Source organism: Dromaius novaehollandiae, chromosome Z, assembly GCF_036370855.1.
Source record: "Dromaius novaehollandiae isolate bDroNov1 chromosome Z, bDroNov1.hap1, whole genome shotgun sequence".
Taxonomy (NCBI): Eukaryota; Metazoa; Chordata; class Aves; order Casuariiformes; family Dromaiidae; genus Dromaius; species Dromaius novaehollandiae.
This window is the reverse complement of record NC_088132.1, coordinates 70,228,774-70,251,665: the sequence shown is the minus strand read 5'-3', so window position 1 is coordinate 70,251,665 and position 22,892 is coordinate 70,228,774. Positions and strand designations below refer to the sequence as shown.

Genomic DNA, 22,892 nt, shown 5'->3' with positions numbered 1-22,892 from the left:
AGCTAAACTTGAAGGCACTTTTATTTGCATGCTTGCTTTCTAAGTGACCTGTACACTCTTGCACTTTATCTTTAAACAGAGTAATGACATTGAACAATTCAAAGTAAAGCAATGCATTTTGTAGGCCTATCTACTCTGCATTTCATGTGGCTCCCAAGAGGTGAAATGTAAATTATTAAAGACTCCTGGGAAACAGTCAAGTCTAGGGCAGCAGGAGGTGTTATGTGAGACAGCATTGGTTTCAGAACTAAGCCATATCACTTCATGGTTCACATGTCAAAGGGGGATGTCAAACACAAGGTTAATGAGAAAGATTCAGGCCTACAGAACAAAGTCCAGAAATGGGGACTAAATTCTGCCCAAGCCCAGCAAACTGCACAATTGGGAATCCTTGTTTTGACTTCCTTTTTAGTTATCTGGGAAATGTCCATAACAGAATTTGAAAAAATTTGAGACAAAGTTCTTGGACTGCATTTGATTCAGAGGATTTGTAGGTTGTATATTCCTTCCCATCACTGCAACTTTTTATGTTTTTCTTTCTGCTTCTTTTTCTTCTTCTTTCTCACACTCATTTTTGGCTTATTTTTTACTTTTATTCCTCTTTTGATAGAATAGAAGGTGGTACCTATACTTAAGCACTTGCTTGTTACAGGGGAAGAACTACTAAAGGCTTTTTTAACTTGCTTATTTATGGAAACAGTAGTTAGGGAATCATGCTTTCTGCAGTAACTTCACCAAAGTCGGTTAACCAGGAGATAAGAAATACTCCAGATCTATTTGTGTTCTCTACAAATGCAAAATTTCACTCATAATATGAGTATTAGGCACAGAGGTTTTTTGTTTTTTGTTTTAATAATGTGTTCCTTTTGTTTATTTTTGCTTTATTTTGTAAACAAGCTTGTAAGAACCTTAGGGTATCTCAAAGTATGGAGTATTAAAAGTGCCACTTTATTAATAGTATTTCTTACAGCTTCTGGCTTGGTAGAATCTAAGCAGCTCAAACACATGAATTAATTTGCCATATTTATTAATGTATCATTGTAGCACATCTGCAAGATGGGGCATTTTTATCCCATTTAAGACATGATACTTCGGCACATAGGCAGTGTCTTACTGAAAATCTCACAGCACATATGTTGCAGGGTCTTTTATCCGGAGTTTCTTATGTCTAGGACTATTCCTCTTTCTCTTGACCCTCAAATAAAGGGATAGAGCTTAACGTGAATATCAGAAGTCATCATCTCTATACTGCATGAGTGTACATGAGTAACTAACTTATTAATCCAGGCAGAGATGGATTAATAACAACATACATCTTCAACTTGGACAGTATAGACAGTTAACAAGATATTTATGTGCAAGATTAGTAGTGACTTAATTTGAATCATATGTGCCAAACTTTAATTTTAGATTATTATACATTAAGAAGACTCTTCTGTTAACTCAAGTAATCTTCGTGTAGTATGAAGGATCTGCAGCAGCTCCTTGTGGAGCACAGCAGAGAGTCTATCAAATAATTTTAGGGAAGATCTCATTGGATATATCTAATATTCTATATTTTTAACAGTTGTGGAGTGAGAAGTATATACAAGGGTTTAACATAATGGCATTTTTTAATATTTTCCACCTTTCTCCATGCATGCAGCTAAAACTATGTGTTGTCTAGACAATGGATCTTTACATTAATCTGGGTTGAAATGTGAGAATGTTGCTTCTGTACCCTTTTATACCTCAGTTGCCTTTTAGAATGACTACACAAGTGTTAGATTTGACATGTGGACATCTTTCCACTAGAAAATGTGTTTGAGGTCATAGCTCTGATTCCTTACTAGCCACAACTAAGCAATAATGAATAATGTTTTAGTTGATATGTAGAAATTAATGGCTTTGTATTTAAACATGTATTTTGCCAGGTTTAATTGCAGTCATATGGAATCTTCAGAGGTTACATTACATTTATAGAAATTAGTATTTTTGGTATATGCTGGAGACATCTATCCATGCATAGATATCACAGTAAGGCATATGATATAAAGCATGTTTTATAATTCTTGGGCACACATTTTAAAAACGATGGGTTTTATGTTTAAAAATAAGAACAAGTTGTTTGGATTGGCTGTGATTTTTAATCTAGTGCTTAGTACTTGTAGTGAAAATCTTGAAAATTTTTTGTGCTGTTGGTGGTATTACGGTAGATCTATCTGTGTCAGATGTATTAACTGACCATACTGCACCACTTTTTTGAGAGAACTGCTTTGGTTAAAGGAATATACCTGAGTGGAGCATGGATAAAGGTGTGTTTGTTTTCCAAGCATGGACCTCACATGCGTATGATATAAATGTATCTTTCCCTATTTCCGATGCATAAGTCACTTATGCAATGTGACATGAGAATAAACTGCTAAAATTGTGCTGCTATAACATAGCTTAAAAGTTAAATGTTTTGAAGGTAATTTATGGGTGGCATGGGAGAATTAGTAATCGAAACAGTAATAGAATTGGAACCAGCTGTGGGGCTAGATAGGAAATTGTCCTTCCTTCCTGCAGTAACTTAGACATGCTGTAATTTTTAACCCCCAGTCTCCCCACCCCTGCCCCCTATGGTTGTAGATCTTCTTTACATGAGTATGTGGTGGGTTTTTTTTTTTTTTTCCTTTTTTAGTTTAATTCAGTATCCTAATTGATTGGTAAGTTTATAGACAACTGATATCTCTGTTGCTAACTGGGACTATATGCATAAATTCGTATCTCTCTCTTAAGATCTCGGGAATAAACATTTGGGTGAACACCTTTCAGAATTGGAGAACTGTTGAAAAGTATAGTCTGTGACAACTCTCTGTCTCTAGAGATGGGATTGTTTAGTTTTGCTGACTGTAGTATGTTTGCTGAGAATAACAGGATCCCTTAGGAGGCTGATGAACTTCACCAACGTTATTGAATGAAACTCTAGCAGATTCCTTATGATAGATATTATTCAGATTTTACAGATCAGGAAACTGGGGTATGCAGGAATGAAATAAATTGCACACATTCAAAGGTCAAGAATTAGTCTGCACTTAAATGGTGTGGTGTTTTAATTTTGGTTGTAAATGCATGTATATAGGTTAAGTGATATGACTCACTCATGCGATTGCCAGTATAGTGGTATAGGGGTTCTTATTAGTGTCACCTTGATATTTATGAAATTCTATGCCAGAGTGATCACCAGAAGTCCGATAGTGAACATTAGGCTCTTTTGACTAGATGACATTTTATTTCCATTGTAATAATCTCCATGTGTGTTGTAGACATAATTGCCACATATTGAACATCTGCTGCTTCAGTCAGCTGTTTAAATTCTGATGAATCCAAAAGTAAAAGTTTAGAAGGAAGTGTTTCTGATAACTCTAACTCTTAAAATGCTGTAAGGCTTAAGCTCTTTAAGATTATGAAACTTGCTAAAGAAACAGTAGTATTTATTCTACTGTATATATTATTTGAATGTACTTCTATAGAACGTACATCACTAAAATTGCCTTATGCCACAAAAGCTCGATAGTATCACTGACTTTAAAAGAGGGAATTTACATTATAACTGAAGGGTTTATAAAGATGGGAACCATTTTTTGCCAAAAATGTCAAAATTTTAGTAGGTGTGGTTTGAATTCTAAAATAGTTCATAAATGACTTTTTATTCTAAGACAGAAGATAAATCTAGAGAACAGTAAAGCTATTTTAATGACTGAAGAATATCTAGAACTACTGCTTGCTGCTTCTGGAATTGTTATTATAACCTTGATTTTTTTCATAGTTTTTTTTTTAGTTTTTGGTAAGTCAAGTGAAAGAACTTCTGCATTTTTTTCCCTCAAGTTTGCCAAAAGGCGATGTAATGAAGTGTCTGTACAGTTTAGCTAGATGTATATTGTAGAGTTAGTTCAAGGCAAATAATTAAGTGAGCTAGTTAGCAAGCTGAAAAATGTTATGCCTTCAGGAAAGCTTAGTTTCAGTCTGGTCCTACATCTCATGTTGTGTTCTTGGATTCTGTCATGTGTGTCTTCTAGGTCATGTTCCCTGCCCTAGAAATCCTATGCAGAATCCACGTGGTACAGAAATTCTTACCAAATTGAATGTGAAATATGTGAATGCCAAAGGGAAACCCATGCATCTGAACTAAGCATTTGGCACTTACACGTCAGAGAGAAAAATGTTCACAATTATTTTTCCTTTGTGATTTCAAAATTAAGCTATTTGTTGGTTGCCACATTGAGCAGATTTTCAGAGCAGAGATGTTACTTGTGTATTCATTTTGTTCCTCCTTATTGTCAGCTAGGGTTACTTTAGCTATTTTACTCTTCTGTTTCTGAGTAAATAGAAGTATTCCTTTAGGTCAAAATTAAATTCCGTTCAGCCCTAAAGAATTCTCCTCTTAAAGGTTATATCTGACTGCAAATGCTATGTTTTTTTGTCATTCTCAACAGATTAGATAGTAGTAAATTTGTGTATCTTATCACTATAGTTAAACTCTCTTGACTGAACGTGAAGGTTTTTCCATAGTGTTTGGTAACTATGCATACTATTCTAGCAAATAGACATATATGTACATATTTGAAACTGAAATGATAAAGGTGAAATAGGCAGGTGGTTATATAAGCAGAATATAACATATCTGGAATATCACCAGAACACTTGGGTTAAGAAAATTGCTCTCGCAGAAACTGCAAAGGAAACTTGAATGACTACAGGCAATTTTAGTTTTAAATCAGTTTTATCAGTAATTAGAATTTGCTTTGGAAAAGGCTCGAGAGAATTCCTCTGGTATATATTGCGAGAACATAATGGATCACAAATGTTAATATAAACTGTGATTTCATTAATCAAGGGCTTGTTATAAATTTAGAAATTACCTGAATAAGATTTTAGAATCTATGGTGAAAAATAGCAACCTCCTGAAACCTGAGACTGTCTCACAGGAGGAAGGTCAGGCCAGCTTTTTTGTCTACTTTAGAAGTATTTTACATTTTTTTATATATGTGTGTGTGTGTGTGTGTGTGTGTGTCTGTATCTATCTATAAAGGTATTTGCAAACTGTGCTGAGGTCTCATCGTAATACCTTTTGTAAGTTGTTACGCCATTGGAGCCTTTTGAGAAGGGGACATGCCGCTAAGTGGCAAGAAAAGAAAGAGAAGATTTAATTTATGTTACCTGTTGCGTCTGGGGCCAGTCCCTTCATTACCATTAGCCCCACATCTCATAAAATATATTCTATCTGACTTATAATAACATTATGAATTTGTGGTTTTAGGCTGTCATGTGTAGGAATGAAGATTTAATCTAAGGCCTTTTCCCTTGCCGGTTAAACCTGACAAGACTCTCTAGTTGAGATCACAGGAAAAATTAGTAAGGCTGTGAATTAGAAGATGTTGAGAGAAGCTAGCCACAGTACTGTTTCCATATTGAATGAACAAATTGATTTCCTTCAGGCATTAGAGAGGAAGTTAATCTGCTTAAACTCCTCCTTAATTTTTGAATGCACCCCAGAGGAATGCATCTTATCTCATTTAAGAAATGAATAATCTCTCCTTACTCTTCTCATGCTTAAAATTCAAGACATGACTTCTGTGCTCTTCTGAGTGTAATCTGAATTAGAAACGATGGCTGGGGAAGATAGTATTCTACAGGGCCTTTTTAGCATTTCTGTTCATTCTGAAGGTTTTCTGCATTTGTCATGGAGTTATGAGTTATCTGTGTTTTTCTGAGAGTAACAGATATTGTGGGTGTATCATGGGAACATCAGCCAAGATGATTCATAGCAGTGTTTGCATGTATCTTCCTGTTTTCCATAATATTTTCCTTTTTCTTTATCTTTTTCAGGCCAAATTTTTAGATAATAAACACACGTGCGCACACACACACGCCTTGATTCATCTAACCTAATCAAGGCACCTATGTTAGGAATTTAGTAGCCTTATATTTCCTGAATAGTTCACGAAGAGGGAGAGCTCTCCAGATGATTCAGATTTTTGATACACTGATTCTTCTTTTTGATTTATCTGTCGCTTCTTGAGGGTTGTATAGGAAGTCTGAAGTAACTTTTCTTTATTTAGATGCATCAAATATGTAAACTTTTATTATATGAATCTGGGCCAAGCTGAATTTAATAACATGTATCAGAATACGTCTGTCAATTCTTAACACCTAAAAGAGAGGAAATTAAAAGTTGTTGAAATGTTTTCTTAAATCTGGATGCTTCCTTCTGCTTGCAAGTTTGTGGATAATGCATTCCTATAAAGCAGAAAACATTTCTGTTTTCATGTTGCTGTAAAACGGCTTTTTATCCATCGCTCACATTGAGGTTTTTTTGGTACTCCATTTTTCTCTCAAGTGTACTCTTATACAGCCTGAGTATACATCTTAAACATTTATTTTCACTTATTTAAGTTATGGAGAAAAATAGTAAAAAATCATGATGCAGAGCAACTGCCTGTTTTACAAGTAATATGGTCTTAATCATTGCAGGAGGACTAATTTGTGGAACAAAGCATGGATATTGGTGTGTGCTTGTTTGCAAAAGGAATTTAAAATATATAGAAAAAAATCAATGAAAACTCTCATTACTGTCCTAAGATGTCACTGCTATCATGGAAAGTTCCACTAGGTGCCCAAAGGCTAAAAATATAGTACTAGTCTGATAAGAGGAATGAGGCACGTTTTTTTCCAGATCTGTGAAATACTTTATTTCCTCCTACTTTTATCCCTCTTCTGATACCATTGCAGACTCAATATACAATATTCTATTCTCTCTGTCCATCATCACTAGAATTGTCTGTTGAATTTCATTCAATTACATACATGCAGTGTCTCTCAAAGTTGGAGGTAAGCTAGAAAGAACTGCATGCTTGTGGCTCAGAACTTAACTGCAAGGCAGGGAGGTTGTTTAGTTTGTTTAACTTCTGTTAATTTGTTTGCCCTGAAAGAGAAGAATGTGAGCTGGATTTTAGGTGACGTTTGAGAGAGGGACTTTAACCTATAAACTGAACACATTTTACACAGAAATTAGCAAGCAACAGCAAATGTTAGTTGCTTTTCTGTAGTCACTTTTAAAAGAAAAGTTATTTAAAGGACTCCACAAACTGGATTAGCAGATAGTTTTGGTTGGGCACAATGGCAGGCAGACCAGATATCTGTGATGCTATTATAAGACGTTTTTTCTGCAAAATTCAGTGGTTTTCTGTGTAGTCTTGGCTGTCTTAGATCGCAAAGATAGCGGTGGTATGCCTTTCCACTTTGGGAATTACCACATTAGAAATCCCAGTCTTTCTGTTGGGATTGTTGATGAGTTGTCTGCCCTTTTGTTTTATTCTTAAGAGTCTCTTCAGAGCATTTTCTTTCAAGATGTCACATAATTTACAGTACGAACATTTTTATTAGAATACATTATATTTCTCTCTAAGTGCTTCTACTACTCTTGATTACTTCTTTTTTAATTACACCTGTTTCTTTGAAACTGTTGGAGAAGAATGGAAAAAAATAGAAATTGTGCCTGACTGGTCACAAGGAAGATTTCAGCACTGTTGGTCTATATGATGAAATCTAAAATTTAAGGCCCCTTGAAGTAGCTCCCCCACAGCTGTGTAATACTTGCTTTTCCATGCAAGTCAGTCTTTGTGGAAGAGAAGAGAGGAGGCTAGATGAGTCTTTAACAGACCTTAAAGAAAGCATTTAGTTTAAATATGTCATGTTCATATCTGAAAATGAAGTCCTTTTTTTCTTAATTGCCAGAAGGCCCAGGATTTGGATTATTAAAACATAATTTTCAACAGAAAGTCCTTCATATGGGAATTTGAATTACTGCTGCTACTTAAATAGATTAAGGTAATTCCATCATTATCTGATGCTAGGACTTTTTGTCCCCCCTCCCACTTCCACCAGCTGCTCCTGCTGTCCATTAATAACACAGTTATCCCATCGGTCTTAAAGGGAGGCAGCAGTCTTCTGTGTCGGTGACCTCTATCATATTTGCTTTATGAAAGCCTTGGTTTCACCAGAAATGGAGAATTCTCAGTAAAGCGTAGCTGCCACCTTCTTTTTCGCACTCCTGTCGATGGACAGGCAGCAGCATCCTCCATGTGGAATATGCCAAAGCAGAGACCCCAAAGACCAGGGAATGAGTGTTTACACATTTCTCCTGGATGAAATCCATTAGAAGGGGCTTTTTTAGTATAGTGCTTAAGATATCTAATGTAAGTAGTAGCAAGTCTACTTTAATCTCTTCTGACTGCTCAAGATGCACTCAGATTTAGTTTAATCGGTTGGAGTGTTAAGCCAGAGCAGCATGGTTTTGGCTGTGCTACCCCACAGCTATGCGGCCGCAGTGGGAAGTCTCTTCGAGTCTCCAGCAGGTCGGTGGTTCAGGAGAGTTCCAAGAAGGGCAGGAGATGGCCAGAAAAGGAAATTTCTTATTTGCTTCCAGGATGACATATGATCTTGAAACCCTCAAGGAAGGCAGGATCCTCTCTACTGGAATCTAAGGACAATTCTAGACACAGGGAAAAGTCTTGTTTCCTGCCATAAATTGTAGTATTGTGGATGCCCAGAAAAATTCCCCTCTAAAGGCCTGGCTTGTGAAAAATGCATGCAGTTTGCAAGCCTCTTCCACGCAGGACTGTTTCCATTTACGCAATGCAGAAAGACCTCTGTGCACAGAGCAGTAAAGGTACATTTAGGCATAAATGTGTGCATCGTTTGGTCCCTTTCATTTTTTTTATTTATTTTTTTTAGAAGAGGTTGGATTCTAGCTGATGGATTTACTTATTTATTTTCCTCCATTGTGTCAAGGTGGATGATGTGGGCATGTATTGTCTTTCTCCTCAAGTTCAGTTTGCAGTTACTGTGTTTGTGAGATCAGCAGAGCCTCTCTCTGACCTGTGCTTTGTTGTGTTATTGTGGAATGTACATTTTGTTTTTCATAGACTTTGCTTTTATCCATTTAAGCCAGTGAATATATCTTAATTTTTCAGATTTCTGAAATGGTCAGTCTATTAGCAAGGCTAACAGATGGTTATGGTTGAGGTATTTTTTTAAGTGTAAGTTAATCTCTCTGATGTTGTTTAATGGAAGTTTGTTTGCCCCCCCCCCCCCCCCCCCAGGACCTAAGTTTCTCCCCAAGCCAAAAGTGGAATTTATTATTTGATACCAGCCCATCCTCTTCCTGCTTCCTATATCTCTCTGTCTACTGCTGAGTCCCTATGATTATTATTGCTCATATCCACAGTCCTTGAGGATACAGAATAATATCCCTTAGGATACAGAAATCTAGATTTTTAACTGATTTTTTTTTCTCTCTTTTTGTTCCCTCCTCTGTCTGATTTGAACTGCATTATCGGGTTATTTGTGTTTTGTCTTTCATTTTTCTCAAGAGATCTGGGAGACTCTGACCTAGTTTTATTTAGCCTGTAGTTTCTAGCAGTATATTTTCTGAGTGTTGGCTGAAGATAAGGAAACTCCCTTAAGCAGTATTTGGGGACAGTGGCATAGTGAATGGAAGAGTGGTGTGAGGCACAGGAGCTTAACAGTTAGCTAGGAGTGGAATTACCTGAAAAAATGCGCCTAAAAACTGCAGATGTGATTCCTGACTTGCAGTGTCCCTCTGCAGAAATTATTTATAAGGTAAGACTTGCTTTTCATTTTTAGGTGAAACTGCGAACTCCTAGAATCTGTTTTACAGATTTGAGACATTAATCTTGTGGAAGCCAAGGAGTTGAGAAGTTTTGTTAAAATGTAAGGAGATAAGTTAAACCAAAGCTAATTTCCTTTATTTTCTGCTTAAGTGGAAAGAGAAATTTAACATCTTATCTTTGTTCTGATATGTTAAAAATCTATTAAGGTTTCATGTTGCCATCTTTTAATTGTGATAAAAATTTTTCAGAATAGCATTATCAAAAAGGTAAAAATCAATGTTAAATAAACTGGCAGCTGAAATCCAAGCAGCAGGTGGAACATGCAGACATGCAGGTACACTGTGGGCAAACTTTGCCTTTTCAATTAGTCAGATTTAGAGTAATATTTCAAGATGCAGGGAATTTTGATGTTCAAATCCAGATAAAATATACTAACTAAGGTTTTTCTTGAGAGCATGAAGGCAGCTTCTGTGGTGTTCCTTGATCTTTGGTATGTAATAACTGGAAAACTAGTAGTTGTATCTGGATTTTTTGTGTATATAGGCATGTGTTGTTGCAGGTTAGAGATTATAAATATAGTATCTTCTGTAATTTAGGAAGTTCAGAGTTACTAAAATAGAATAAGCCACTTTTTTTTAATGTGTGGCTGATTTTTAAGAGGTTATGCCAAGCTATATTCCTGGAGGTTGTTATCTTAATTTTTGTTTTGAATAGTCTAAACAGTTACTTTAGCCGTCAGGAATCCCTTGGATACTGCAGAATATTGCACAGATAGCACTCTCCAAATGTCCAACTTTCAGGCTCAGGCTGTTTGATTTATCAGGTGGCAGAATGTATTCGTATCTGTTGTTCTCACTTACAGATAAGTAGCCAGAAATGTGTTCAACATGAGTGCACTTTACTACAAATATGTGTTTATATGAGTATTTCACTCTTCTCATTAGAAAAGAGATTTAATTATTGTCACCTGCGGGAGTTAGCGGTTAAAATTAGACAAGTTTTTTCTAGCACATTTTGTTTAGTAATCTAAAGCAGTTGTGTGAAAAGGATTGTTTTGTTTGTTTAAGCTTTTTAAGTGCTATTTTTAGTAATTCTGTGCTATGTTAGTAAAAATCATCTAAACTACTTAAGTTGGAATTAACCAAGAAGCAAAAAACAGCTGACTGAAAACAGCCGAGCTTGTCACTTACTATTGTTGACACTGGTCTTTGCCTGGAAAGATGGTCTCATCTGTTCTATTTGAAATTCAGATATGCATGAGATTTGGGGGTTTTTTTGGTTGAATTATTGAAAGAATTTTTAGAGTAGTTAAGAATGAAATTCAATGCTGACATAATCTATGGATACAATATAAATAAAACCTACCTTTGTGAATTGGAATGTAAAATAATCAACTTTGCAGTGATGAAGATAAGAGTGGCCCAAATGCTGTTTCTCCTTCCAGCAGTGGATGAAGTTTCTAGAAAAAACTGATTCGCAGAAGTGGTACATCCTTTTTTGTGGGCGACAACAGCATGAATATTTGGAACTATATATTTTCTTCTTATGCTTTTCTGCATTTTTATAAAATGTGCTTAGATGGCAGGTACAGTCAAAAGCTGTTGAGCAGTTCTTGGCATCTCCAAAGAGCAAATACAGATTTATAGTGCAAGGAATGATAAGTCGTGGAAAACTTCCTTTGTAGTATAACCGTAGCTTTCTCTAGGTGCTTTATAGTGTGGATTGAAGAAAAAATTAGATTCCGTAATCATAGCTTTACCTGGGAATTTTGAGTTACTCCTGTTCCTCAACTTGTAAACCACTAGGGCCACGGAAGTGGTTCTTGATCTCATGTGAACTATCCTTCACAATGTAATGTCATGTGTAGTTATTTGTAAAGCTTTACTGTTACCTTTTCATGCTTACATGTACTCCAGTCTCATGCATATTTTGTTACTCAAATGCATCTGAAAGATTTCCTTGCTAATACCAGAGTTTCTTTTCAAGCACCTGTGACCATCAAAGATGTGTGTATGCTGTGAAGGAGAACACAGTGGGTGTGAGTCTTCTGCTGGCTCCGTTCTCTATAGGTGTGTGAGAAAGGGGAAAAGTGCTATGTAGTTGGTTTGAGAATCGGAGCCTTTGTTAGTGATAAGAGTAAGCTGAGGAGAAGTGTAGGTGTGACTAGATCAAAGACAGTGAAAATTGCAGTTTTGTCCTGGATATAAAGCTGATAGAACTAGAGGAGAAAAGAGTTTACAGAAAATCAGCCTGGTGCTTTAAAAATTTTCTGTAGCAACAGCAAAAAAAGGGGAAGGAATTGGCAGGCTGAATCAGGGAAGAGATACAGGTTTTATTGTAAGGAGTGCTTTAAAATTATTTTGAAGTCAGACTTTGGCAACAGAAGATTATAACCAAGATGTCTGGCATCAAAATGATTGATTGTGTTTGTTTGAGGAAACTTAGCAGTACCAGACGAAGGAGCATTTGGACAGTAATGATTCAAGTAACCTTTGTAAAACCTTGGACTCACTCAAGTACTTTTGTTTCTTTCTGTCTAAATTAACTATTTTTGGTTTTGTAATACAGATGTTACAGTCAGCTGTTTTAAACTGTAATTGTCTTTGATCTGTATGTTGCTGTTCAATACACTATGAAATACACTGAATTATGTTGTTCTGACTTTGTTACCACTGAAGCAGTAGTCTTGAAGCCTCATTAGAGCTGGGGGTAACCACAGAAGTGGAAGTGGGATGCCAATCAATGATTTTAATAAATCGTATAGATAAGTCTTACAATTTTGTTAACTTAATAGATTCTTTTTATTTGAAAAGTCATTGTGTAATATGATGGATTGACTAAATCCCAATTCAGGATCAATATAGATATTGGTGATTAAGAAGCAGAGAGAATTGTACTGTCTTTTCTATAGAGAAAAAACTGGAAATCTCTTACTGGTTTTCTTCTTTATTAAGATATGTATACATATTTTAAACTGTTTTAATTATTCCTCTTATTTCTCGGGGTCTATCCATGAAAATAAAAATTGGGATTTAATGTCCTTCTCATTTCTTATCCCTTATTCTCAGATTATGGCTAGTGTGAGCAAAACATTTCTTAACTTTATATGTATTGTGGTGGAGGTTTTTTTGGTCATAGTACTGTATTCATAGAGGTGGGTTTTCATTTTTCTTTCTTTTTTTTTTTTTTTTTTTTTTCCAGAACCCCGTCAAGAGAATTCCAGATTCTCATGAAATTACACTCCAGCATGGAACAAAAACAGTAAGTGATAACACATATTCAATACTTTTTGCTTCTCCAGAATTACAAAGTACTGCTGGCAAACTGTGCAGCTGTGAACTTATTTGGTTGCCACTATAGCAAAACTTGAAAGCAGTGGGAGAAAATAACTTAAGTTTGTGCACCTAAATAAACTGGAAGTCTGAATGTATGAATGAAAAGCTTGCCTTCTGTGTGTGAAGGTTGTGGTTACTGAGGTTGTGAAGTGCTGCCCAGTTGAAGAAAAAACCCTACCAATCAAAAACTCTGAGTGGCTTGCATGGGTGGCTGGGTAAATCTTGGGCTGAAAGCCAAATTAGAAGGCATACTTCCCTAAAGCAACTTAACTTTTCAGAAGATTTAGAATTAGTTAATGATGTAAAGCCTGTCTGAAATACTGTTCAGATATGGATGTTATGTGTAGGACTCCAGACTGTGGAAGAATTTGGACTCCAGCCCTAAATTTGATTTCTGATTGAAATCAGTGCTGATTTAAAGTTTCTACCATTGGAAAATAGTCTTTTTCTGTACTTTGGTGATATTTGTCTTGCATGTTGGCCTTACAACGTAATAAGAGAAAACAAATCGTACTTACTGAATCTAAGATACTTCCGTTATGTGCACTGAAGGAATCGGCCATCTCCATCAGTCTTCCTAAGACCCGTCTTTTCAGAGTTAACTCTCTGACATTTCAGTATTCTGCTGTGATGCTTCTATACTGGAGCTGTTGACATCAAAGGAAGAAACCCTTTCCTTTAGGATCTCTCAACACCAATATATAATAAATTGTGACAATTTTTTTTTGAAGTGCTGGTTTCCCTCCCTTCCTTTCTGTTCAGTTTCAAGATTAAATATAATAAAAAATTTATGACAGCGGGAAGATGTCTGTTGAGTAATAGATATAATGAGACACCGAAAATAGTAAATGGGAGAGGGATTTGGAATGTAAATTAAACACTATGTTAAAATTATTGAGAAATAATTACTGTAACGTCTATAATAGGTTTGAATTCTTTCAATACTTCAAAGGGGGAAAAAAGATTGAGCTAGAGCAACTTCCCAACAAGTATATTATTAATTTTTTCAACTTGTTTTTTATTTTTGTAATGTAGACGTCCCAAATGAGTTTTTTGTAATGTAGACTCCCCCGAAGCTTTTTGTTCCTGTGGCTCTGAGCTAACAGCAGGATATCACAATATCAAACTTGTCTTTTTTTATATCTCCAGATCTATATCTGCAAAAATTTCCATTTTTTTTAACCTGTTTTAATATATCATACAGAATCTGTTATAGCTACTACATCTGGTAGAACATTTCAATGCAAATATTAACCTTTATTCTTTCGTACATCTAAATAATAACATCGTTTAAGCCATTCAACAGTTTTAAGTGTAAGCATTGATAGCATTTATACTTATCACTTGGAATGTCATGTTTACAAGCTTTTGAGATTTAGAGTGGTTTTTTTTTTTGTACAGCAGCTGTTAAACATATGTTTAAATTGTTGGTTCAATAAGACCTTTATATTATCATATCAGAAATGTTTTATAGCTAGTGTTTCTTAGCTTTATTGATGAATGTAAATATGAGATTGTTTCGGTACTGTTATTTCCTTAACATAGCATTATCATTTCATAAGAATTTATTTACATGGTTTTTAGAAAATACAATGATTCTTTTAATGTGTTCTCAGCTAGTGCTAAAAAAAAAAAAAAAAAAAGACAGCCCAGTACATCAAAACAAAATAGATGAATCTTCTGATGATATTCAGAACAGAGTGACCCAACAAATTGAAAATAACAGACAAATGAAAACAACAGGCAAACTCTGAATTCTATCCTGGCTTTGCCATTGGCTCTGCTTGTGACCTTGAACAGATCCTACTTTCTCTTAATTTGCTTATCTTTACTTTATTAAATATTATGCTTTTGCATTTTAGTAAGCCAACTCTCTCTTCTTTTCCTTGTTCAGAGACTCTTGTTCTTCCTTTTGCACTTTGCACCTAAGATTCCAGCCTGTTTCCATCATCTCTGATCTTTTCTTTTAGGTGGTCTGAGCCATTCTCTGAAATAAGTTAATGGATGGTCACTGCCAGTTTAAGATCAAGAAGCTAATCATTTTCGTTAATTTTTTATTTTAATCTAGATTTTTTTCTCATTGCAGTGAAAGTGTGCTTTAGGACTCCCTATTCCCATTCTTATAATAACCCACACTTGACTCCATTTGACTCAGCTGTAGTCTCATTTTCTTCTTCCCTTCTGTTAAATATATTGTCCGCAAATATTAGAGTTTCTCTCCTAACCAAGACCTTCCTCTAATATGACTTGTGTCATGCATTTCAAAGATGATGATATTGCTGAAGTTTCTAATGACTTCTTTGTAGCTAAATTTTCATACAGGTCTCCTTCATTCTTTTTGAATCTAAGTGCCTTTTATAAACCTTTCTCAATTTCTTGAAGCCTTGTTCTTCCTTGTCTTTAACTCTACCCTGTCTACATTTCACCTCAAAAATTGTTAATCTGGTTTCTTTCAAAGAACCCACTCTCTGACTTGAAACTACCATTTCTTTGTTCTCAGTATTTTTATGTCTGAGTAATCTTATTTTCCAACACAAATTCAACTGTGTGTGTGTGTATGTGTGTGCGCACGTGCACGCCTGTGCTGATTGATCAGATTACTTCTCTAGAATAAAACAAATTTCTAGCTGTGAATATCCCTGAATCTATTTGCAAATCCTTTCCCCACATTCTTCTTTGGTCGTAGAAGATGATGGTGCCACTGTTTGTCCTCTTCAGCTTGGGCTGTGGCTTAGGCTCCTGAACAGCATATTGAAAGAGAAAATATTGCTAGAATTTCTGTTACTGGTATTTATATACCTGTGAAAGCACTTTGAGCTATTTAATAGAATTCTTACTGATGTTGTTCCTGAGAATTTCTTGGGAGAGGGAAAAAAAACAGAACAAAACCAACCGTTGAGCAAAATTGTTTTTCATGAGCTTGTAAACAATCTGGAAAAAATTTTCCTTTACTGACTTTTTAAGAAAACCTGTAGATTCATTTTCTGTTTATTTTATGCAATTAATATAATCATTCTTTCAAATAATTTAACATTCAGTAACAAATCACTTTTCAGTAATAAAGATAATTTGTTATAGTTGTTAATATTTTATTAAAACATTAAACATCAAGTTATTTATGAGTTTAAGATCTGAACATTCAATAATTCAAGTTTTATTTATTATTATTTATACACATATTTTAAGGAAATTTCTAGAGGTTTAAAATTTTCTATAAAGAACATGAATGTTTTTATAAGCTTTTAGAAATAATTATTTGCAGAAATGCCTATTCACTAATCTTACATCAAATATTGTTTGCTGTACCTTGCAGTGGAGAGAAGATGAAGCCTGCCCATTTGTTTTTTTGTTGTACTGAACATAAAGATGTAGGGGGAGGAGAGGAAAGAAGCAACAAGGGTATTATATTTCTGAAAAGCATTCTACAAGGGGAGTCATTGTAGTGTGAAAATAGAAAAGTATTCTTTTTTAATTTTAAAAACCATGAAAGATGCATTGTATTGCGTTGTAAACAGAAAAAGTAGAGTGGATTTTTGCGCACAGTGCATGTGATTTATTTGCACAACCACTGGTGAAACTAGTTTCCTATTTTCCATGTGATCTTGTGAATAGTGTAATTATTTTTGCTTTGTTTCACTAATTGCTTTGAGTTGCAGAACATATTTTTTACTCCTTGAATGATGAAATTTTATGTAGGATTTTTTTAAAATGTTCTTCAGGGAGACATCAAGTATTGAAACATAATACAAATGTCAGTCACTAACAATGAGATTATTTTTCTTCATATTTTTGACAACCTATCTTGCGCATATCCATGCTACTATCCATATCAAAACTGAGGAATGTTTCCACTATGCTTTTTAATGTCGTTTCTTTATTTGTATGGTTTCTAAAAATATAAGCTTATATTATTTCTAATTAAAAGGCTTTGTAAAAAGAGGAGTTACAGTTTTGCAAGACTTCTGAGGTATTTTGACTGCATGGGAATGCAGCTGTCATCACCTAGAGCAGAGGTGAATTATAGCATGGATATATATAGTACAGTTAGATTAGGCTAGATCCAGTGCATGAAACAGATCATTGGAAAAAATAGCTCTTCTGTAGAAGGGCGCGCTCTCGCTCTCTCTCGCTCTCTCTCTCTCTCTCTCTCTTTAAATAATAAAACTGCTCACCCATGTAGTTGCACAGTAAAATGACAGTCATCTAAGGATGAGAGGAAGTAGGTATCCTTGTTTTCTTTCTTTCTTTTTTTTTAATCCTGATGTTTTAAAGTACAGTCTTCTCATTATGTACATGCGGTGTACTGCATTTCAGCTAAACTTATATATCCCATCTGTACCTCTTCAATCTAATGATCTTGGGTTGATGATGACTGTATTCCTGTGCAGCTGAAAAGACTCAGAAAAGATTTCCCAAGCTGGAGAGTGTTTCCAGAAACCTGATTAATTTCCCGGTTGTCTTGCTTGTACAGTGTAATAGGAGTTACTGTTCCCAATGAAACTTCAGGGATAATTTTTTTTCCCCTGACAGTTTTGACGCATAGGTGAGTATGAGAAAGAATGCATAACCAGAGGTATTCTGAGCAGTGTGCTTTCTGACTTCTCATATCACAGCTGCTTCAGCTTATAGTGGTTATAGAATAGAATGCTTGAATCTGTTAACTAGATGCATGATTAAGCTGGAGATGCTCAGTGTTTCTGTATGTTAGAAATCCTAAATGAAATGCATGGAGCTGAAAATTTGTATTTAAATGAGCAAAGGGATAATTTTTGTGGAAACGTGTAAATGGTTGCATTCTGCTTCACTCTTAAGTCAATTTTGTCATAGTGATGTAATCGGTAACTGAAGTTTAATTCATTCTTAGGCCTAGGATAAAGCAGTAGTACCTTTAAGCATTTGATTCAAGAAAGTAAAATGGAAAATGTTGAATCTGTTTGTAAATCTATAGATTAGATTTGGGAGAGACACACTGGATTAGCATATCTGATGATCCTTTCTGTCCTTTAGAAGAATAGGTTTTTTAGATCTTATCTAAAAGACAGCACTTTCTGTGAGTGAATGACTGCAAGAAAACCGGGTGACTAGATTAAGAAGGAATCAGTTGCTTGGTGAATGGTCAACATCATTTCTGCAGTTTCTTGGTTTTCCTGAAAGTACTTTCTTCAAACTGTTGCCTATATCATGGCTAATATTATACAAGTCTGAACTATAGTGAGATACCAGCATGAGGAGCAGGTTGAGCCTCAAGGAGAAGGTGACTAGAAATCAGTTTGTGATAAAATAAGGAATATCTAAATGAACCTCTCCTGTATGAAACTGAAAAAAGAAAACTCAAAAGAAGCCCATAGTTTTTCAGATAAGGAACCTTAATTTTAGCAAAACAAATTGTCCATCTCATACGTCCAGAAGAAATTGCTTTCTTAACTGGTATTTTTTTCGAAACATGTATTTTCAGTAGATTACTTTTTCAACTGGGTGCTGAAAAGGAAATATCTCATGCCGAATTCCACTTTCCATACAGCTTTTTGTGTGGGAACCGTTCAACAGTTTACATAAGTTTTAAAAGTCTCAATAACAGTGTATATACTAAAGCTTAAAAAAAAGTACAGTAATAGGCCGACATATCTTTGAGACAGGGTTTTTTGGTGGTACTTTTATGTGTCTTCATTAAATCATTGTGACTGTCTGTATTTTTTTGTCCATACAGAACAGATGCATACTGAGCACCATCCTCATATGCAAATTATTCTAATTTTCAGATCTGAATATCTGGAATTTTTAATACAAGTTTAGGCACCTGAAAGTAATTGGCCTGATATTTGCAAGTTCAGCAATGCTAGTCTATAGCCATGACATCCTATCAATTCTGAGAGAAGCTTTTTGTTACAAAGATAATATTTATAGGAGGAGAAACAGAACTTTATTCTTCAGGACTGTGGACTAATTGTCAATAGATTAAAAACACTTCTGTTTAACCTGAAAAGCAGCCTTTGTGTTCCCACTTTTAATATCTTTCCAAAGGTATCTAGTTCAAAATAGTGGGTCTGCACAAATCACTTCTAGACAAATGAATCCAACTATGTCAGATAGATGGATTGCAGGAAAAAACCCTTTTTGTATTCTTGATCTGGAGAGAATGTTAAAACGCAGGTTTTGTCTGTCTGAGTTCTTCTAGTGTTTGGAAACATTGATTCATTCCATACTAAATAAAATCTTTGTGTGGGAAGTTAATGATTACAATGGAACAACTGGGTGGAGGGAGGGGAGTCTGTCTTTAAATTTTTATTTGTTCTGAAAGAAGAATGGTAAATTTGAACCACTTCAGATACAAAAGCTTTTACATTTGTTAAAAGGTTCTGGATTCATCTGGAGTTTGTAGCATTCACAATGGCTACCATAAGTGCATTTATTTAGCAAGCACCTGTCTCCATATAAAGAACAATCAAGAAAACACATCGTGCATCTTTGTTTTTGTTATTAGGAGAGACATGTCTGGTTCAACACATACACTTTCCATGGGATACTTTGCTTTTTCCACTTTTCAAAAAATAAAATAAAATTGACTGTAGCTTTTCTCTACTGAAAGAGAATTCATAGATTTTCTTTTTTTTGATAACTTGTTTGCAGAGACTTTGCTGCAGAGGCTTGTAGCTCATATGTATTTGAAACGTCTAGTGTAACATGATCAGTTCTGATGTTCTCTGACCTTTTTTGCTGTGGTGCAGTTCCTTATCTCATGGTACTAAATAGTATGTTTCTGGAGCTGATCAGCAGAACTTACTAAAATTCTTCAATTTTTGTAATTCCAGAAACTCTGAAAATAAATTTCAACTGCATAGACTTGTTCTATTTCAAGAGTCTACACTTAGTAAAAAATGAAAATGCTTTTATGTCCAAGTTCTGTTGAGGTATTGAAGGTAGATGGGCTTTTTGCTACTTCAGAGTTTACGTAAAAGTTCTGACAAATTACCTCGGTGCTAGATAGAATGTGAATTAGTATCTGTCTTACACATAAAGATTTAATTAGAACAAATATATTACTGAATTGTCAGTAAGTCTAAATGTTCTTGGTGGAGTATAACCTTTTGATCCATGAGGACTTTCTGGCTCATCTTTTCAAAGCCCTTTCCAGGCATTTTCTAGAACATGTCACTTTATTTTCTTGTGCTGAAAACTGCCTGTGTTGTGGTGAAAGGGTTTCTGAATCTGATGATCATCCATCTTACGTATGTGGGATGATCCAGATTTTTGTTCCAAAGGTCGGAACCATCCTCTGGTTAGAGTCCAGGATTTACCAATCTCTGCCTAGCTTGAAGTGCGTAATGGAGCTTAAACTATATACTGTGGGTTGAAACATAAGCATGAATTCCTTACGAGTCTTGTCTTCTCATGAAAACTTTTTCAGTTGTTTCAACATTTCCAGGTTAGGTTTAATTTTTGGTAATCCTAAAACCGTTCTTATTTTATTTCTTACTTTTATATTGCTTTTTTTTGTTGCTTTTCAACACTCCTGTGTAGAAGGCGTAATTCTGGAGAGTTAGTCTATTCACTTGATGTACAAATTGGCAATTGTCTAGCTAATTTTTTACTGATATTTCAAATCATTGCAGATAGATAATAATTTCATGAATGCGAAAAGAGATTTTTGTGAGGGCAAATGGGAGGAGGGATGGTCTGTGAGATACTTCCTGTTACTATAATTTCTACAATAGGATGATTTAAACACTGCTGTAATAGAATTATTTAAATAGAGATTTAAAATACAACTTTTCTAAGTATTCCACTTCAATAAATTTATACCTTTGATTTGAGGATAACAAATGACAATAATGGGCATTAAACATTCTTCCTCAAACTTCTCGTGTGTAGCCTTAAGGAACTAACTTTCTATATACAGATATGTTTTTTTCAGTAAAATTTTGAACTTTTTACATTAAAATAGTCTCTTATTCATGAATTTTTTTAACCAATTTTCTCCTCCCCTCTCTGAAGGCAGATTTCACAGTGTACGTACACACATGAACTGCTTTGGAGAACTAGTGCAAAATCTTAAACTGATGGAAATTAAATGTCATTTGTAAGAATAATTTGTATGTCTGAGACAAGTCTAGAGTACAGTTTTCTTCAGAGAAATAAAGCGTATCTGAATACAGCAGTGAGATGGTTAAAAAGCAAAGAGTGTAAATTAACTTCTCTACTGTCTTCAGTGATGTATTCAGATGATGTAATTTCCACTTCTCACTTTAGAGGAATCCTTTAGGGACCTTTAGGAGTCCTTCTGAAGTATTCAGACATTGAGACATTGTAGAAGGAAACGCGAAAACAAAACAGAGCTGGCATACAGAAGGAACAATTTAATGTACTGAATTAATTTTTGTGATTTTAGTAGTGTTTTGAGGCATCTGAAGAACCGTAGGAAAAAGAATAGAAAGCTTGAATGATCTTTTATTTTATTTACTTCCCCTCCTCTGTAGGTTTCTGCTTTGGGTTTGGATCCTTCAGGTGCCCGTTTGGTAACTGGTGGCTATGACTATGACATTAAATTTTGGGATTTTGCTGGAATGGATGCCTCTCTCCAAGCTTTTCGGTCGCTCCAGCCATGTGAATGGTATGCATTAAGACTGTCTTTCTGACCTAAGACAATGCACATGTTTGTTTACTAATAGAATGCACCAAACACTTTAAGATAGCTTGTTTGAAAGGCTTTTACATCCCATTATACTTCTTGTGGTAAATGGAATGTGGACCTAAGAAGTTCATGTCTTTTCATGCTTTTTCCAAAAAGACTTCTGTATTTTTCTCTGTTAGAAAGCTACAGGTGAATTTGCAGATGGAATTTTTTTAATAGCATATCAGCACACAGATGCAGGTCGATGTTCATAATTGTAATCACCATTAGTAGAGTACACTTTCCATTTGTATTCCATTTATATAAAATTAATGAAGAAGAGAAGCAAGTTAAACTAGTTGACCCCTTTGTGGAGAGCCTATAGAAGGAACAAAATTTCTGTAGCATATGCCAGTATTTCTGAGACAGGGAATCAATTTTTTATGAGATCCTCAGTTTCCGAAAGTGCTTTTCCCTCCCACTGCTTTGACAATTGACACCTGCTACATAGCAGGCAAAAAAAAAACCCAGATGTATTATCTTAAAAACAAACACACAAACCAAAACTGTGTCTATGTATATGTGTGTGTGTTAATTTAAATAAATATATTTAAATTAAAAAATATTGGAAACTTGTTTAGAGAGTGATTTCTATGCTGTTCACTGGTAATCTAGCACACTTGATGGAATTACTTATTCCAGAGACCTAAAATATGAAAATCCTCCAAATAGCTGTGTCTTGTGCAAAGCTAACTTACAAATAAGCATATTCATAAATTAACAGCAAAATTGTTCTAAAAACACATTCTGATGGCTAACTAACCTGGTGCATGTTGTAAGATGCCCTGGTATACTTGAAAGGGATTGAAACTCTATGTGTAGTAAGTAGTTATTAGAATGTCTAGTTTTTAATCTTTTTGTCAGAAAAAGCTACAGCTGAATTTTGCACAGGTTGGAAAGTTGCAGTGAGAGGGACTGCTTATAGAATTGTCAAGACTCTAGATAATGAAAACCTACAGAAAAGTTGAAGCTGTTTAGCCGGAAAGGGAACGGACTGAAAAAATCCTACTGATGTTCAAAACTATGAAGATACAGGAAAATAAAAAGTGTGCTGTGATTCATTATGCAACTCTGATCTCCTTGATGGACATAACTTGTTATATTAAACCAAAGAATGACACATTTACTTTAAAAACATAATTTAGTAAACATTCAGCTTTCAGGATAGTCAGACTCTTTGACTAGAATAATTTTCTAAGCAATTATTGGAGGTAACCATGAAGGTTATGGGAC

At 34.9% G+C, this 22,892-nt stretch overlaps 1 protein-coding gene across 2 annotated transcripts in view; it reads left to right on the top strand.

The window, feature by feature from the left end:
* The window catches only part of LOC112983584 (WD repeat-containing protein 70), a 146,345-nt gene that overhangs the window by 23,698 nt on the left and 99,755 nt on the right, over nt 1-22,892 (top strand). For both annotated transcript variants that reach the window (XM_064502003.1, XM_026100799.2), the window contains exons 6-7: nt 12,858-12,917; nt 21,466-21,599. In XM_064502003.1, the coding sequence (XP_064358073.1) occupies nt 12,858-12,917; nt 21,466-21,599 (194 nt within the window). The remainder of the gene's footprint in view (nt 1-12,857; nt 12,918-21,465; nt 21,600-22,892) is intronic.